The sequence below is a fragment of the Ochotona curzoniae genome, unplaced genomic scaffold (genome assembly GCF_017591425.1).
Source record: "Ochotona curzoniae isolate NIBS_2020 unplaced genomic scaffold, NIBS_Ocur_1.0 scaffold_3890, whole genome shotgun sequence".
Lineage (NCBI taxonomy): Eukaryota > Metazoa > Chordata > Mammalia > Lagomorpha > Ochotonidae > Ochotona > Ochotona curzoniae.
Window position 1 is genome coordinate 41,414,963 of NW_024467115.1, and position 16,502 is coordinate 41,431,464.

The 16,502-nt window shown below is 57.2% G+C and overlaps 1 protein-coding gene across 2 annotated transcripts in view; it reads right to left on the bottom strand.

Annotated features, from left to right (window-relative positions):
• Positions 1-16,502, bottom strand: part of RPS6KA2 (ribosomal protein S6 kinase A2) — a 194,216-nt gene that overhangs the window by 14,520 nt on the left and 163,194 nt on the right. For both annotated transcript variants that reach the window (XM_040965201.1, XM_040965200.1), the window contains 6 exons: positions 14,109-14,179; positions 12,077-12,165; positions 7,983-8,047; positions 2,802-2,904; positions 1,422-1,552; positions 1,170-1,295 (listed from right to left, as the gene is read on the bottom strand). In XM_040965201.1, the coding sequence (XP_040821135.1) occupies positions 1,170-1,295; positions 1,422-1,552; positions 2,802-2,904; positions 7,983-8,047; positions 12,077-12,165; positions 14,109-14,179 (585 nt within the window). The remainder of the gene's footprint in view (positions 1-1,169; positions 1,296-1,421; positions 1,553-2,801; positions 2,905-7,982; positions 8,048-12,076; positions 12,166-14,108; positions 14,180-16,502) is intronic.

Sequence of the window (16,502 nt, forward strand, 5' to 3'; positions counted from 1 at the left end):
GGCCGTGTACACACACAGGGCTCTCCCTCTGGCCGTGTACACATGCAGGGCTCTCCCTCTGGCCGTGTACACACACAGGGCTCTCCCTCTGGCTGTGTACACGCAGGGCTCTCCCTCTGGCTGTGTACACGCAGGGCTCTCCCTCTGGCCGTGTACACGCAGGTCTCTCCCTCTGGCCGTGCACACACACAGGGCTCTCCCTCTGGCCGTGTACACACGCAGGGCTCTCCCTCTGGCCGTGTACACACACAGGGCTCTCCCTCTGGCCGTGTACACGTGCAGGGCTCTCCCTTTGGCTATGTACACACCCAGGGCTCTCCCTCTGGCCGTGTACACACACAGGGCTCTCCCTCTGGCTGTGAACGCACACAGGGCTCTCCCTCTGGCTGTGTATGCACGCAGGTCTCTCCCTCTGGCCGTGTACACACACAGGGCTCTCCCTCTGGCCGTGTACACGCAGGGCTCTCCCTCTGGCCGTGTACACATGCAGGGCTCTCCCTCTGGCTGTGTACACACACAGGGCTCTCCCTCTGGCCATGTACGCACACAGGGCTCTCCCTCTGGCCGTGTACACACAGGGCTCTCCCTCTGGCCGAGTACACGCAGGGCTCTCCCTCTGGCTGTGTACACATGCAGGGCTCTCCCTCTGGCCGTGTACACACACAGGGCTCTCCCTCTGGCCGTGCACACACAGGGCTCTCCCTCTGGCTGTGTACACACACAGGGCTCTCCCTCTGGCCGTGTACACACAGGGCTCTCCCTCTGGCCGTGTACGCACACAGGGCTCTCCCTCTGGCTGTGTACACACACAGGGCTCTCCCTCTGGCCGTGTACACACACAGGGCTCTCCCTCTGGCCGTGTACACACAGGGCTCTCCCTCTGGCCGTGTACGCACACAGGGCTCTCCCTCTGGCCGTGTACGCACACAGGGCTCTCCCTCTGGCTGTGTACACATGCAGGGCTCTCCCTCTGGCTGTGTACACACACAGGGCTCTCCCTCTGGCCGTGTACACGCAGGGCTCTCCCTCTGGCTGTGTACGCACACAGGGCTCTCCCTCTGGCCGTGTACACACACAGGGCTCTCCCTCTGGCCGTGTACGCACACAGGGCTCTCCCTCTGGCCGTGCACACACACACAGAGTTCTCCAGTGCACCGCACGCTCCTTACCTTCACCGCGTACTCAGCATCCGTGGCCTTGTGTACACAGCGCTTGCACACCGAGTAGGACCCCACTCCGATGTCCTCTTTGACCTCGTAGCCATCAGTGAAGTGGATGTTATTCCCGTGCAACTGCTGCAGACAAAAGAGGCGAGAGAAAGTGTGTGAGGGAGTGCTCTGAGCACACTGGGCCATGCACACATGGCCTGGGAGTGGGGCTCAGGGCACGAGGACACTGACGCCTGGGGTGACTGCCATTACCTGCACGATCGGGTGCACGGGGACCTTGAGCAACTCCTGCTGCGAGGGCTCCTGGGCCAGGCTTGAGGCCACAAAGCTGAATCCTCTGAATAGGTGGTGAGCATTGGCACTCGGGGGCACACCAGGAGAGTCTGAGGTGACATTGGCAGAGTTGAGACCTTGCAGGTGCCAGGTGAGCATGAGTGGGCAATGGAGTGGGAAAAGGCTTTGGGTATGGTGTGTAGGCACACCTGCTGTGTGTGTGGCTGCATGAGTCTGGCTATTTGTGGTGTGAGAGCTGGAGAAGACTAGGTGGACAATGGGAATGCTGACCCAAGCAGAGCTTTGAGTAATCCCATGACCTGAAGTTTAAATGGCGAGATCACCCACGACAAAGACTGCAGGACATCATGGCATGGTCTGGATGCTGCCGTCCACATTTGCTAGCATCCTTGGCCACGAACTGTTCACTCTGTCAATACCACAGGTGGATGGCCCACGGATGGGATACCACACCCTTAGCACTGAGCCCAGGGTGCATGGCGGTATTCCCGGCTGCTCACTTGGGTGCTGTGGCTCCTGAGAGCAGTAAGAATGGTGGGAGGAGGCTCTTTCCAAGCACTTTAAAAGCAGTTAAAAGCCTGACAGTTGAGGGCTGGAAGGGTGAGCCCCCACAAGTGGCTCATTACACACAGCCAAGGGAAACATCACCTAGTGGATAGGGAGGGACGTGGGCACTACAGGTGATGGACCAGGGGGAACATGAGATGCGAGGTGAAGCTCCCAGGGCTCAGCGGGGAGGCAGTCTTGCTGGCAGCAGGAGCTGGCCCCCGGAAGGAGTGGCACACACATGTGGATGAGTGCACACTTCGTTGAAGGAATCAGATCAAAGGTTACCAGGCACATCCAGGTTCAATGAGCAAGGGGAGGACAACGGATTGCTGCAGGAGATGGGCACATTGCCAGGACGCCCATTGGCAAGGCTGACCAGGAGATGGACATGCTGCCACCATGTCCACTGGCAAGGCTGACCAGGAGATGGGCACATTGCTGCCACGCCCATTGGCAAGGCTGACCAGGAGATGGGTGCACTGGCACCGTGCCCATCTGCTAGGATGGTCTGGCCCAGTGCCCGCCATTCCCCACTCACGTTGGCAAGGAGCCCTGTAGCTGTGGACTGATCCTACAGGGCAGCTTCGGGTTCAGCTGCACATAAACAGAACATGTTCCAACTGCCTCAGATGCAGAGGGATGGGGCTCTGCGGCGGGGGGAGGGTCATGTACAGTGACGCATGTCACTCAGCTGCCCGAGCAGAGGCGACGAACACTGGGCAGATGACAGTGCTGGGTATCCACAGCACCTGCCTCCTGGTCACCGGGCCCTGAGTGGTCAGCACACACCTGTGGGTGTCCGCGCCGTGAACTCGGGGTCGAAGTGGAAGGTGTCCTCAGGCCTGCCCACTGCGGGTTTGAATGGCGGCTTGATCTCCTTCCGGTACAGCTTCTGTAAGGCAAGGTAGAAAGGTCACTGAGACCACGGCCACAGAGACAGGACAGAGGCCAGGTGATCCTGACACACGCTGGACACTGGGAGAACGTCACCAGACGCTGCCAAAGTACGCACGGGTGCCCAGAGACGCACACTCCTGTGTGCCAGGCAGTGTTGGGTCTCGCACAATTACCTGTGGCAGATGCACTTAGAGGTAGAGGAGCTTGGGGACAGGCCGGGTGCTGCGGTCCATGCAGTGGGTGTGGATGAAGCAAAGTGTGGCAAGGCCGGAGGAGCTTCCTGCTGCAAGGCAAGCCTGGCGGATGTCTCTCCAGCACCTCAAGGCAGCTTCACCCCCTCTGCATGGACACCCGACTGCCCGCTAAGAATTCTCTAATCTATTGAGGCATTGCTGTTTGCCCCTGCGAGTTGGTTTTTACAACCAGTGTGAGCTTGGGAGTTGATGTTGTTGATAACATCTTGGTGAACGGGCCTTTAACAGTTCATACTGTCTCAGCGCCCCCAATGACCATATGGCTGGAAGAGAATGTTCGCACTAACGTTGTAAACGTGCTTTTAGACTAATGTAGGGTGTTAAGCCCATGGTTATGGTGGGAATCTGCTTAAAGATTTTTATCTATGATCGTTAGGTTTTTCCTTCTGTGATGCATTTTCTCCTTTAACTGTTAAGATAAAGTTGTAAAATGAGGAAGGTAGTAGGAATGTGTTACTGATAGATATTGTCTGTTAGAACTTCCTGACCGCAGGGTCAGAATGCATCACATCCTGCTTTATGGTGAAACAAGTGGCAGATTTTTCCTTGGAAACACCCACTTGACCATGACATAAAGGGAGAGTTGGGAGAGTTTCTGAGGGCTTCTGTATAAATAAAGGGGACAGCTTTCTTGCATGGTCCATTATGATTCTGAAATTGTAGTGGTCTGTCTTTTCTCTTTACAACAACTCCACACATCTGTCGAGCTCGGCTGGAGCTGGCCTCTGCCAGCTGCGTGCTGCTCATTTTAAGGGGACGGTTCCCAGACTTCCTTCTGGTAGAATGTTGTCTCCAAGTAAAATCCTACAGAACAGCCACTGTGTCCCCACCAGACTGCAATGAAGGGGACACTTGACCCTCCCTCTTTCCCGGTTTTGTAGGAGCTATGGCTCTGGGCATGCTCTAGGGAATTGGCTTTGAACCAGCAGCCTGCCTGAGGCTGTCACCTAGGGGTTGGGCTCCTCCGATCCGGCTGTCAGCATACCTGTGCCCCAGGAGGCTCTTCCACAGCCAGCCTGGGCCAGCCAAGTCCACAGCCCATCCCACTCCTGCCTCGGACGCCACAGTACACCTGCTGGTGATATGTGCACCAGGCCCTCTCAGAGGCTGAGGCTGGGGGGTGAGCCCCCAAAGGCTGAGAGGGGTGAAGGAGCAGCTTGGGAGGGAAGGCACAGGGTGCCAGAGGCTGGCAGGACAGTGGGGAGCCGAGAGCAGGCAGGCAGCCGAGAGCAGGCATTCGGCAGTCCCCTAGTCCTGCCTGTGCGGTTCCTGGGGTGTGAGCTATCTCCAGAGGTCGCAAAGGCCTGACCCGAGGGAGGAGTGCACAAGGCAGCAAATGCAGCACCCAGGTGCTGACCACATCTGGGGCCATGGCGTCCTCTGTCCCCTGACGTGCTCACATCTGGGGCCATGGCATCCTCTGTCCCCTGACGTGCTCACAGCTTCATGCTGGTCTTGGGCCGCTTGGGGCCACTCGGGGCTGGTTCCTCTGTGATACTGCTACGCATGCCATCTCTTTCTCTGGTTTGGGTTTGGGTCTTGCCTTTCATTCTGTAGCTGAGAGCCCCTGTTCACAGGGTTAAACTGAAGATGAAGTGGAAGCAGCATTTCCCAGGAATTGAGCTTGATGAGACACCAATCGGCAATTCTGACGATTCCATCCAAGCCGGGACAATTCCAGCCCAGGCTGCAGGAGGAAGGTGGGGCCCCAGCATCCATGTCTTCAGGCAACACTCTGATCGCCTGACTAGCCGTGGGACAGTAGGCTAGCCTTGCAGCCACCTTGCACAGGAACATGCCAGGCGTATGAGCCATCTTCTCTCCCACAATGGCCTTCAGGTAAGTGGGTAATGCAGAGGGCCACAAACCCCAGCAGCTGCCTTCTGCAGCTTGGGCTCCAGGCATTTAAGGATTAACACACTCAGTGAGGCAAAAGGCACACTGATAGGAACATGTTCTCCTTGGACGGAGAGCCGGGCAGGCAGGGGCACTGGCGCTCCACAGAGGTGAACCGTCAGCCGCTGGGCAGCTGTGCCTGCCTGCTTTATCCCCCATAAGGACTCCACACAGAATCTGTGCTCACAAAACTGTTGCACCAGCCCTGGTACCGTGTGAGCCCTGTCCACTCCTGGCAGGGCTAACTTGTCTGGTGCATCTAGCCTGCACCCCACAACCCCTACCTCTGGCACGCACGACCCTGCATCACGGCCATGCAGGTCTGGGAATTGAGGCCGGGACCCTCTACTTTGCTCTTGTTGATGCCCACAGCTGGGGCGTCCCCATTTCCTGCCGGCTGAGGGTCACCCTGGGCACCCTCTTGCTGTCTGGCCTTCTATCTTCCATGTGGACAGTGAGGTGCTGGGCACAATTTTGAAATGTGAAAGACCCAGTTAATGAGTAATGATCTGAGAGGAATCCCAGTCGCTCCAGTCATGCTGAGGCCCACTGAGGGTTCTGGTCCTGGACGGTGGCAGGTGTCATTCTTGCTCCATCACTAATCAGTATCCCCCTTCCCTCCGTTTCCTGGCAAGGGCAGCTCTGCCAGCTGAGAGCCCTCCAGGGCATGGCCTGCAGTGCTAACCTCGGGTGTGCTGGCCCTGGGTGCTCAGTGCTGCCTCAGCCCTTGCAGAAACGCTCCCACCTGCCAGGCTGCCCCGCAGCTTTGGTCTCTCAGGGGTGCTGCACCCCCACTAGCGGGCGACTGAGTCCTCACTGGCTGAGTCAAGGGGGCAAGCTCGCAGAGGGATGCCTGGGCGGGTGTACACTTGTTGGGCTTGCCAGGCAAGTGAGGACGAGCAGGGTCTGGCGGGCAGTAACCCCCATTTCCGCCCAAGGGATGTCTTCCGCTTTGAGGTACCTGCTGGGTGGCCCCGGGGACAGCTGTTACTTAAAAAGAGCTGCTGGGAGCAACAGAGGCTCATACTGCCGCTTGGACTCTGCAGGGAGTATGTGAGTGAGGTGCACTGACAGGCATCTCCTGGGCAGGGGACATCACTCCCTTGTGGCTGTCCATGCTGCAGAGGGAGTGGGGCTCTTGCCAGTGGGGGTGCCCTGCAGTGTCCAGATACCTGAGCCGCAGGAACAGACTGGGCACATGTGGACACATATCGCTGGGTTAGACGACCTGCGAAGCAGACATGCAAAACACCAGCACCTCAGGGTCTCCTTCCTAGAGCAGCTGTGTAACCTGGGGTCCAGGTCAGCCATACAGACGCATGTGTGCACCTGGGGGCTTGATGGCGGCATCCTTCTCCTTCTGGTGCCCCTTTTTGGGTCAATTCCCCATCTTGCTCATACTGCGATCACCCACCCTGTGTCGCTCTGGTGCAGCAGCCGTGCCTGGGCTGTGAACAGCAGAGCTGCAGCTGAGCCCACGTCCCTTATAGCCTGCTACCACCTGGCTAGACCAGGAGGCTTGCATCCCTTCTGACCAGGTGAGCCTCTATGATGGACTGGGATCGGAGCCCTCCACCCCAGCGGCCAGACAGCAGGGGGCGGCCAAGGTCCTGGCCTCTGTTGTCCTCCCCTGCCAAGGGCAGGGGTGATGGAGCCGTGCTCATGCCCAAGGAAGGTCTTCCAAAGGCAAAACAGCAAAGGAAATGCTGAGATGCCAAGGGAACCCAACCTCCTTCCAGGTTGACAACTTCCAGGCAGCGCAGACACACTGGCCCTGGCAGCAGGGCCATGGCAATTGTGTCTGCACCCAAGGGGTGCTTGGCTCTGGTGGCTGCACCATCCCTGGATCAAGGCCTGGGCTGAGCAGGTGACATCCCATAAGGAGGGATGCTGTTTCTGGTCAAGCTCCCCGTCAGCACGCTTGGGCAATCAGCAGAGGATGACCCAGTGTTGGGCCCTACACCCAGCCGGGAGACTGGGTGGAGTTCCCGCCCCCTGGCGATGGCCTGGCTTAGCCTTTCCGCTGAAGCCAACGGTGGGGGCGGGGGGAGGGGAGGGTGAATTAGCAGATGCAAGAGCTCATTCTTGTTCCCCAAACCCTTCTCTGCCTGTCACATAATCCAACACCAAGACATGGCCTGGAGCTCCTGGCTGCTCCAGGAGCACATGATGGAGGGGAAGGGGCAGTCGGCAGGTGACACCTGACCAATGTCCCCGTGACAGCCTCGGGAAGGGGCAGTCGGCAGGTGACACCTGACCAATGTCCCTGTGATAGCCTTGGAAAGGGGCGGCCAGCAGGTGACAGCTGACCAAAGTCTCTGACAGCCTCGGGAAGGGGCGGCCGGCAATCGATGCCTGACCAATGTCCCTGTGACAGCCTTGGGAAGGGGCAGTTGGCAGGTGACACCTGACCAATGTCCTGTGACAGCCTGGGGAAAGAATGGCTGGCAGGTGATGTCCGGTCAGAGCTGCAGGCAGGAGGTCCCACAGCCATCCGAGATCAGTGGGTGCCAGGCAGGCACGTTGGCTGCCATGGGACACTCAGGGCTTCTTAGTCATTGTTAGTCTGGCCTGCCAGTGGGAACCAGAGGTGTTGCCGACCATGCTCTGTGATTGGCAGTGTGGCACTGGTGTTGCTGAAGTAACGTCTGCAGTAGTCGGGGGAGCCAGGTCATGCGTTAGCCACCACAACCGCGGCTTAAATGCAGGGACCTGGGGTGCAGTGGCCTCTGCTCTGGCACCACTGTTGGGGAGGGCCAAGGGGACTCCAGGGCTGGAGCAGGCAACACGGGCACAGTCATGGGTCTGTGCCTCTTGGGAGCCAGCTCTGCGCTGACCTCTGACCTCCCCAGCCTGCACCAAACAGCTGCTGGGCCCCCACTCCTTCCCTGTCACCGTGTGAGGCTTACACCGTGTGACTTACATTCCAGTCTATGGTCACAAAGAAAGGGTGTCGTTTCATCTCTTCTACACCGTCCACGCCGGCACCTGTCGTGAACAGAACAGAGAGCGTGTTAGAACTGAGCCTGCCCAGTGGCTCTCCCTGAAGGTCCTAGGACTGGGCTCAGGAGGGACATGGAGGGCAGATCCGCATACACCCTTCCTGTGGGCAGCAGGCCCCAACCTGTGCACGAGTCAGCCCAAGGGATTTGAGCTCAGAGCACCTGGGGGTAAGGAGTGGGAAGATGAGCTGGCAGGCCATCGGGGGCCTCCAGATGGGCCAGGGAGGTGTGGGAGGCCAGGGCCCAAAGGGCAGTCAGGCTGGCCGGGCCTTACAGCCTGCTCTGGGCTGGCCTGGTTCCCACTTTGGTGGTCAGGAGGAATAACAGAGCACAGGCCACCTTACCCAAGGCCACACCAGCCAGGCCAGGGACCTGAGAGTGGGCTGGTCTGCCTTTGGGTTTGCATGATGTGGGCAAAAGCCCTGGAGCAGGCGTGGTGCTTTCCTCTGTCCACATGGCGTGGCTTCTTGGCTTTCACACCCGTGCAGGCAGCTGGCCTTGGGCCTGGACTCCATCCTCGCCAGCACAGGGCTGTCCTGGGATTCGCTCCTGCCACCCTTGCTGTTGATGATGGCAGCTACTCCAGGGCCCTGGTCTGTTTTGCACACTTCACACCATGTGACCAGCAAATGTGTGGCACTAGTTACTCCCACACTTCCACCGGCTGTACCAACCAAATAAACAAACTCAACTCCAAGATTCTAGGAAGCTGACAGGTGTAGGACACACAGCACCACTGCCCACGGTGCACATCTGCCTAGGACTCCCCGGGGCCTCCTCGTCCGGGCATTCCTGACCTCCGCTCCATCCTACAGTCCTCCACAGCCACACAGTTCTTGTCACATGTTGAATGTGAAGGGTTCTGCCTGCTTGCCAGGCAGCTGTGGCCCCATTTAGTTTTTGTGGGGCCGCTAGGCCAAGATTGGCAATGGTGGTCTCAGCCCACTAAGTAAAAAACTGGGACGAAGCCTCTGTGGGCATCTGGAGGGTGAACTGGTGGTGGGATATTTGTCTCTGTAACACTTTCAGCTAAATAAATCATTATTAAAAGCAAGAAAGAGGGCCTGGTGCGGTGGTGCAGTGGTTAAGGTCCTCGCCTTGCACGCCCGGGATCCCATATGGGCACCGGTTCTAATCCCGGCGGCCCCGCTTCCCATCCAGCTCCCTGCCTGTGGCCCGGGAAAGCAGTCGAGGACGGCCCAAAGCCTTGGGACCCTGCACCCGTGTGGGAGACCCGGAAGAGGCTCCTGGCTTCGGATCAGCATAGTATCGGCCCGTTGCGCTCACTTAGGGAGTGAATCATCGGACGGAGGATCTTCCTCTCTGTCTCTCCTCTCTGTCTCTCCGCCTTTCCAATAAAAATAAAACAAATCTTTAAAAAAAAAAAAAGCAAGAAAGAAAGCCCAATTCTCCGTGTGCCTGAGGTGACTGGAGAAGCTTGCCCCCAGCCCCACCCACTGCAGCAGGTGCTGCTCCCCAGCCCATCACCTGCAGAATTGCCTCACTGTTGCACAGCTGCCCCGTGCCCACTACTCAGATGGCCCAGCACATGGCTGTTCAGCTAGTGGGCATGCGCCTTTGGACACTTGTGTGAACAGCTCCTGGAGTATGCATCATACCCCTGGGGTATGCACCAGACCCTAGGGTGTGAGCCAGACCTCTGGGTGTGAATCAGACCGCTGTGCTGTAACTACAACACACTTTCCGTTATGACTTGGGCAAAGGTGGACAGATGGGCAGCTTTCCTGTGTCCTACAGTGGGCACCCTGGCAGGCTTCCACACCAGCCTGAGGTGGGAACAGACCAAGGCTTGTCATGGGCAGGAGTGAGCAAAACAGCTGAAGGAACTGTGCCAGGGCACTAAGGGCAACAATGGCCAGTGTGAGGCAGGAAGGCCTCAGGAGACCCCGAGCCTTCACCCCCATTCTGTACCCCTAAGTATCGTGCACAGTTGTCAAGACTCAGCTTCCGTAATTATCTTTGTTGTGTTTGTAAACCCTGGTACTTCACGCCTGTTTTTTTTTTTCCTACAGAATAAAAATTTTATATGGAATTCAAGGAAAACAGTAAATTAAGATTTTATGCAATCAATTAAGTCCACCCACAGAGGGATTTTGGTGAGTCCTCTGCAGGGAAAGAGCCCGGATGAAGCAGGATCAAGCCATGCACTACAGCTAACTCGCAAGCAGGGGCAGGCGCTGTGGCGCCGACTAAGCCCTCTGGCAGTGCAGGAGTCCCAGCTGCTCTGCTCCTGCTAGCGTACCCGGGGAAGCAGAAGATGCCGAAGACCCCTGAGCGGGAGGTTCCCGGAGCTCCTGGCTCTGCCTCAGTCGGTGCAGCCATCTGGGGAATGGCCCAGGGACCACAGCCAGCTGATACCTGTACTGCTCTAAAATGCAGCCAAGCTCCCCAGGGAACACAACCCAGGGCTGCTGTGGCACTTGCTAGAGAGTGGCGGGCCCTGCTCATATTTCTTAGGGGAAATCACAGACTCGGAGTCTCCCCTGAACAAGTGTGCTGCAAGTTCTGTCGTGTGTGTGTGTGTGTGTGTGTAACTTGGATCACCCATGGGAGGCAGGGAATTCTGCATTGGTTGCTTGGGCTTCCAGAACCCCCTGGTTACACATGGACTTCCCAATGTGGCATCACCTTTCTAGACAGTGCGGTTCCCTCCCTTCCAATGCCACCATGTGGGGAGCATGTGCCCCAGGGAATTCTGTGACCCTGACTGTGGGAGGTGGGAGGAAAGAGGGAGCTTTGGAAGTGAGTTTCTGCGAGTTAACACACATTTTGAATGCACCAGTATTCATGTTGAAAGTAATCGCCGTCACTCCCCTCCCAAGGTGTTATTGGCTTTGCTCCTGCACTCAGAGGGGTCTGGGCCAGCTGGAGCAGCAGAGGGCAGTCTAAGTCCCATGCCCACTTCCAGGAAGCATTCTCCAGTTTAAGGTTTGCTGCCTTTCTTAGTCTCTAGTCACAAGGACAGCGAAGAACTTGCTCCTTGCACCCAGATGTGGGGTAAAGGTCCCTGAAGGCACTGTACTCTCACTGACCTGCGACCGGGCGCCGCTAAGACGCAAACAACGACGCAAACAACGTAAGCTACCCCCTAAGGTGCCAGAGGCGGGGCTGGGGAGGAATCTGCATTCACGCAACCTCCAAGGAACTCTGCAGCTAAAAAGACGTTGGAGTTGTTCCAACGGGGCTGCAGGAGCATCAGTAGAACAGAGCCCATGATTCTGGGGAAACTCAGAGCCTTTTAGGGAACAGCTAGCGATACTGTGCCAGTGACCCTGTGTTTGCGAAATCACGAAGAAAGCCTATGTAGGACAACAGGGACACCCAGTGTGGGACAACAACGAGCATCCCAAGCAATGCCTGTGTTTGAGTGACTGCAGTAAAGATGGGGCTGGTCAAGATACAGAGCAAAAGTGTCCCCTCCAAGTCCCCCTCTGCCAGGGGCTCCAGGGTAGGGCAGTCCCTCTAAGGACACCCTGCCCTTGACAGGCTCCAGGGTAGGGTAGTCCCTCCAAGGACCCTGTGCCCCCCACCCCTGTGCTGGCAAACAGGATCTGGGGGCAGCTGTTCCAAGTCCCCTCCACCACCACAGGCTCTGGGGTGGGGGATGAGGCAGCCCTTTCAAGGACCGTCCCAACAAGTTCTAGGGAGGCAGCCCTTCCACGTCTCCCCTACAGGCTCTGGAGTGAAGCAGTCCCTCCAAGGGGTAAGGGCCAGGGTAAGGGATGAGGTATTCTCTCCAAAGTCCCCCTCACCAACAGGACCCCCAAGGACCCCCACCACCCACAGGATCTGGGGAGGCAGCCGTTCCAAGTCCCCCCACAGGCTCTAGGGAAGGAGAGTTCCTCCAAGCCCTTGCACAGGCTCTAGGAGGCAGTCCCCTCCAAGCCCCCTACAGACTCCAGGGGGCAGTCTGCTCCATGCCCCTCTCCATGCCCCCCACAGGCTCCAGGGGCAGTCCCCTCCATGCCCCCCACAGACTCCAGGGGCCTCTTACCTAGCCTGTTGCAAGGGTTCCGCTTGAAGAGCGCCCGCAGCAGGCTCTGGGCCTCCGCGCTGAGGAACTGTGGCATGCCCAGCTTGGCCCTGAAGAGCAGACACGCAGGGAGAAGGTGAGCGGGGCACAGCAGAGGGGCCATTCAGCACTGCCGGGTCGCCATAACGGTGGCCCTAATGGAGCCCGACACCACCCAGAGAGCCTCAGGGGTTCTGGCCCTCGGACCTCGTGCTTTGCTCACGGGCTCACAGCCGAGGTCTTTGCCACGAGAGACACTAAAACGGAGACTGTAATATTGTTATTTAACATAAGATACGGAAGCTCCTGGAACATATATTTCAACCCAGGAACAGGAACAGCAGTTGTAACTGGGATTCAACATTTTTCCCCAAACCTAAACTGAGCAGAAAGGCTTTGGGGAACAGGCTGGCATCATCACGCTTCAGAGAATTGCAGGCTTGTAAGGTGACAGGGAGCTCCTACCCACCTCTAAGCCCTGGAAGAAAATGGGGACCGGGGGCGGGTGTCTCACGATCCCTGACAACACTGAGCACCCCAGATGCAGGGCTGGGTGCTGCCTGTCTCCTCGGAAACACCTGGCTTGTAGGACGGCTTTACTCTAGGTTTGAAAAAGTAAACCGGTGGAGGCCGCTGGTGCGGGAGGGGGGCTGGGCTTATTCCGACCCGACACGTCATTCCGGCCTCAGCCCGGAACCGGAAAGGGCCGCGGGAGGCAGACACGTCAGCAGACGAGCAGCGCTCCAGCTGGCCAATGGTGAGCCCAGGCCTACATTCCTCACTCCTTTTTAGGGCTCCAGCAGAGTCTGCGTCAGCACCCACATCACCCGCACCATTCTGCTGCCTTCTCTCTGCAACCCACTCTCCTTCCTTGGGCATGAAGACGGGCCTGACAGCGAATCTCAACAGAAGTCTCTGCACACCTTTTCTTACAACCGACTGATGTTTGCTTTTCATGGGTAGTTGGCAAAACTAACATAAACATCTTGTTTTCTGCTAAGACACAAATAGGTGAGAGATCAACAGGGCTGGTTTGGTGACACAGTGGGTCAAAGCTGCTGCCCATGACGCCGACACCCCGCATGGGCGCCAGTTCAAAGTCCCTTCTGACCCAGCTCCCTGCTAATGCACCTGGGAAAAGCAGCAGGAAATAGCCCAAGTGTTTGAGCCCTTGCACCCATGTGGAAGACCCAGATGAAGCTCTTGGCTCCTGGCTGTGGCTGACCCAGCGTGGCTGTTGGCAACCATCTGAGAAATGAGCTAGCACATGCAAGCACTCTCTCTTGGGCCCAGCATGATGGGTCAAGTGGCTAATTCTTCCCTTGCAAGTGCCAGGATTCCATTTAGATGCTGGGTTGTTTCTAGATGTGCTCCACTTCCCATCCAGCTCCCTGCTTGAACAATAGCTGGGAAAGCAGTGGAAGACGGCCCAAAGCCTTGGGAGCCTGCACCCACAAGGGAGACCCGGAGGAGGCTCCTCGATCCTGGCTTTGGATCAGGCTGTTGCGGCTGTTTGGGGAGTGAGCCAGCAAGTGAAAGACATTTCTCTATCTCCTTTTTTCTGTAAATCTACCCTTCAAATTAAAATAAAGTCTTTTAAATTTTTAAAACTTTTTAAAAAAAGTGATGTTTTAAACAAACCTTTGCATCACAATTCCATCCATGTGCATGCATACACATACACATGACTTCTCTTTTTATCTGACTCTGTAACTCTTTGAAATAAAGGAGTATTTAAAAAGAATTAAGTAGAGCTAAGTACTCACTGCAGGCCTTGGCTGCAGGTGTTCACTGCCACGTACGGTCCCCTGACAGAGGTCAATATTTAAGGGACACGCTGAGTTTGCACCAGGGCCTTGCTCTGGGATCCTTGTCTCATGTTTCTAGCTGGGCCTCTGGAGTGCATAAGGTCATGTGGATCCACTTGCAAGTAGAGCTTTGGGGGGTGGTCAGGACAGCCACAGTACTCCCCCCACCTCCCCCAGCACCAAGCCACCGCCCGCTTCACGCTCACTTGAGAATCAACGCCATGGTCTCCTTGCGGTCCTTCCCCTGGAATGGCAACGACCCCGTGAGCATCTCGAACTGCAGAGCAACAGAGAATCCGCTGAGTCAGATACGCAGGTGGAGCCCGGGAGTGTCCCAGCACCAACTGCACCTGCCCACTGAATCTAGGCCAACACTGTGCAGGGTGGCGGGGGGCATGCTGTCAGAGCAGGCAGCTACCCTTCAGTGGGCAAAGGAAACAGGACCATGGGGCCTGGACTGGGTACTGCAAGCTGCCACCTCCAGGCAGCCTGGGCCCCTCTGTCCCCAGCGGGTGCTGAGCCAGGCCAGGACGATGGGTTGGGGTGGGGCTCCCCGCAGGTGGAGCTGATGGAGACATCTCAGCCACGAGCCGTGGGCATCTGCTGCAAGCACAGAGTTAAGGGGGCACAGCAGGTAGCTGGCTCTGAGCCTCATTTCACCCAGGCGTTGGCTCACTGATCAGGTACTCCAGGGCATTGGCCCAGAACTTGACAGCTGGCATCTGCCACCTCCTGTGTGAGAGCCTGGGCGGCCACAAGTCGTTCTTGTACAAATCAGGCCCTGAATCCAAATGCAAGGTGCTAAAAGCCCTGGCTTCACTCCAGGCCCTTTATGTCAGTTTCAATGAGAAAGCGGCTTCATGCAGGTATCTACAGATCTTATTAAATTCACCTGTTCCTGGCTCTACTGTACATCCGTGCTCATTTAAAATTCATCCTCCAACATTTGCCCTTTGTATTCTGGGGAAACACTCAAAAGCAGAACTCTCAAAATGATCACCTGTAATCTTTTCCAAAGATATCTGCCATGCTATTAAAATGGATTTCCTTCTAGAACTTTCTTCAAGCTATTTTTTCCCCCTATTTTCAAAACAGGTTAGGTTTTCTAGACTGACTTCAGAGGAACAGAACTTTCATTGCAAATATCACATTACAGTGACTTTATAGTGACTTTACAGGTCAAAACATGATACTTCATTTGCTCTGGGGTACTGGGGTTTTGTCCATTTTCTGTTCTTGTCAGTAAGACTGAATAGATGTGTAAGCTTCCTGAAGATTTAAAGTGATACCAGTGGTGGAATGAAGGCTTACGGCAAGGAGCATGGTAAAGGCTTTGTCAGCACCACTAATCTGCTCTTGGAAAGGACTTCCCACCAGCTGGCTGCCCTGCACTCAGTACAGCCAGCCAGGACAGGCGGGCTGCAGGCAGGAATCACACTGAGGAGTCCAGCCGGCAGGGTGATGGGATGTGGATGTAAAAACAGCCGCATAATTACACTGGAAGGCTTGAGGGCTCTGCTTGGGGAGGAGCCTTTCAGCTGATGAAACAACAGGGATGTTTAGAAGTTGATCACACAAATTAGCATCTCTCTGGAAATGGAGCCGCCCCTGCCCGAGGGAGCCCTCTCCCCGGAGGGGGGGGCACCCCTCTTCCAGTTTTTATCTTCTTGAGCCAACTATTATTAGTGCCTGTGAGATCCCAGCTGCAGAGAGAAGCCTGGGGCTGTGTGAAGAGGAGCAAGTCCTGCAGGGGCAGGATGCTCTGGAGTCTAACAGACCCTGGAGCTGTGCACACTGTCCCCTCCTCAGGGTGGCTCAGGGAGGCGTGGAGCTGCGCACACTGTCCCCTCAGGGTGGCTCAGGGAGACGTGGAGCTGCACAATGTCCCCTCAGGGTGGCTCAGGGAAGCGTGGAGCTGCGCACACTGTCCCCTCAGGGTGGCTCAGGGAGGCGTGGAGCTGTGCACACTGTCCCCTCAGGGTAGCTCAGGGAGAGGTGGAGCTGCACAATGTCCCCTCAGGGTGGCTCAGGGAGACGTGGAGCTGCACAATGTCCCCTCAGGGTGGCTCAGGGAAGCGTGGAGCTGCGCACACTGTCCCCTCAGGGTGGCTCAGGGAGGTGTGGAGCTGCACAATGTCCCCTCAGGGTGGCTCAGGGAGACGTGGAGCTGCACACTGTCCCCTCAGGGTGGCCCCGGGAAGTGTGGAGCTGCGCACACTGTCCCCTCAGGGTGGCTCAGGGAGGCGTGGAGCTGCGCACACTGTCCCCTCAGGGTGGCCCTGGGAAGTGTGGAGCTGTGCACACTGTCCCCTCAGGGTGGCTCAGGGAAGCGTGGAGCTGCGCACACTGTCCCCTCAGGGTGGCTCAGGGAGGTGTGGAGCTGCACAATGTCCCCTCAGGGTGGCCCTGGGAAGTGTGGAGCTGCGCACACTGTCCCCTCAGGGTGGCCCCGGGAAGTGTGGAGCTGCGCACACTGTCCCCTCAGGGTGGCTCAGGGAGACGTGGAGCTGCGCACACTGTCCCCTCAGGGTGGCTCAGGGAGGCGTGGAGCTGTGCACACTGCCCCCCTTGGGGCAGATGAGCATTCAAATTCTGCCCAA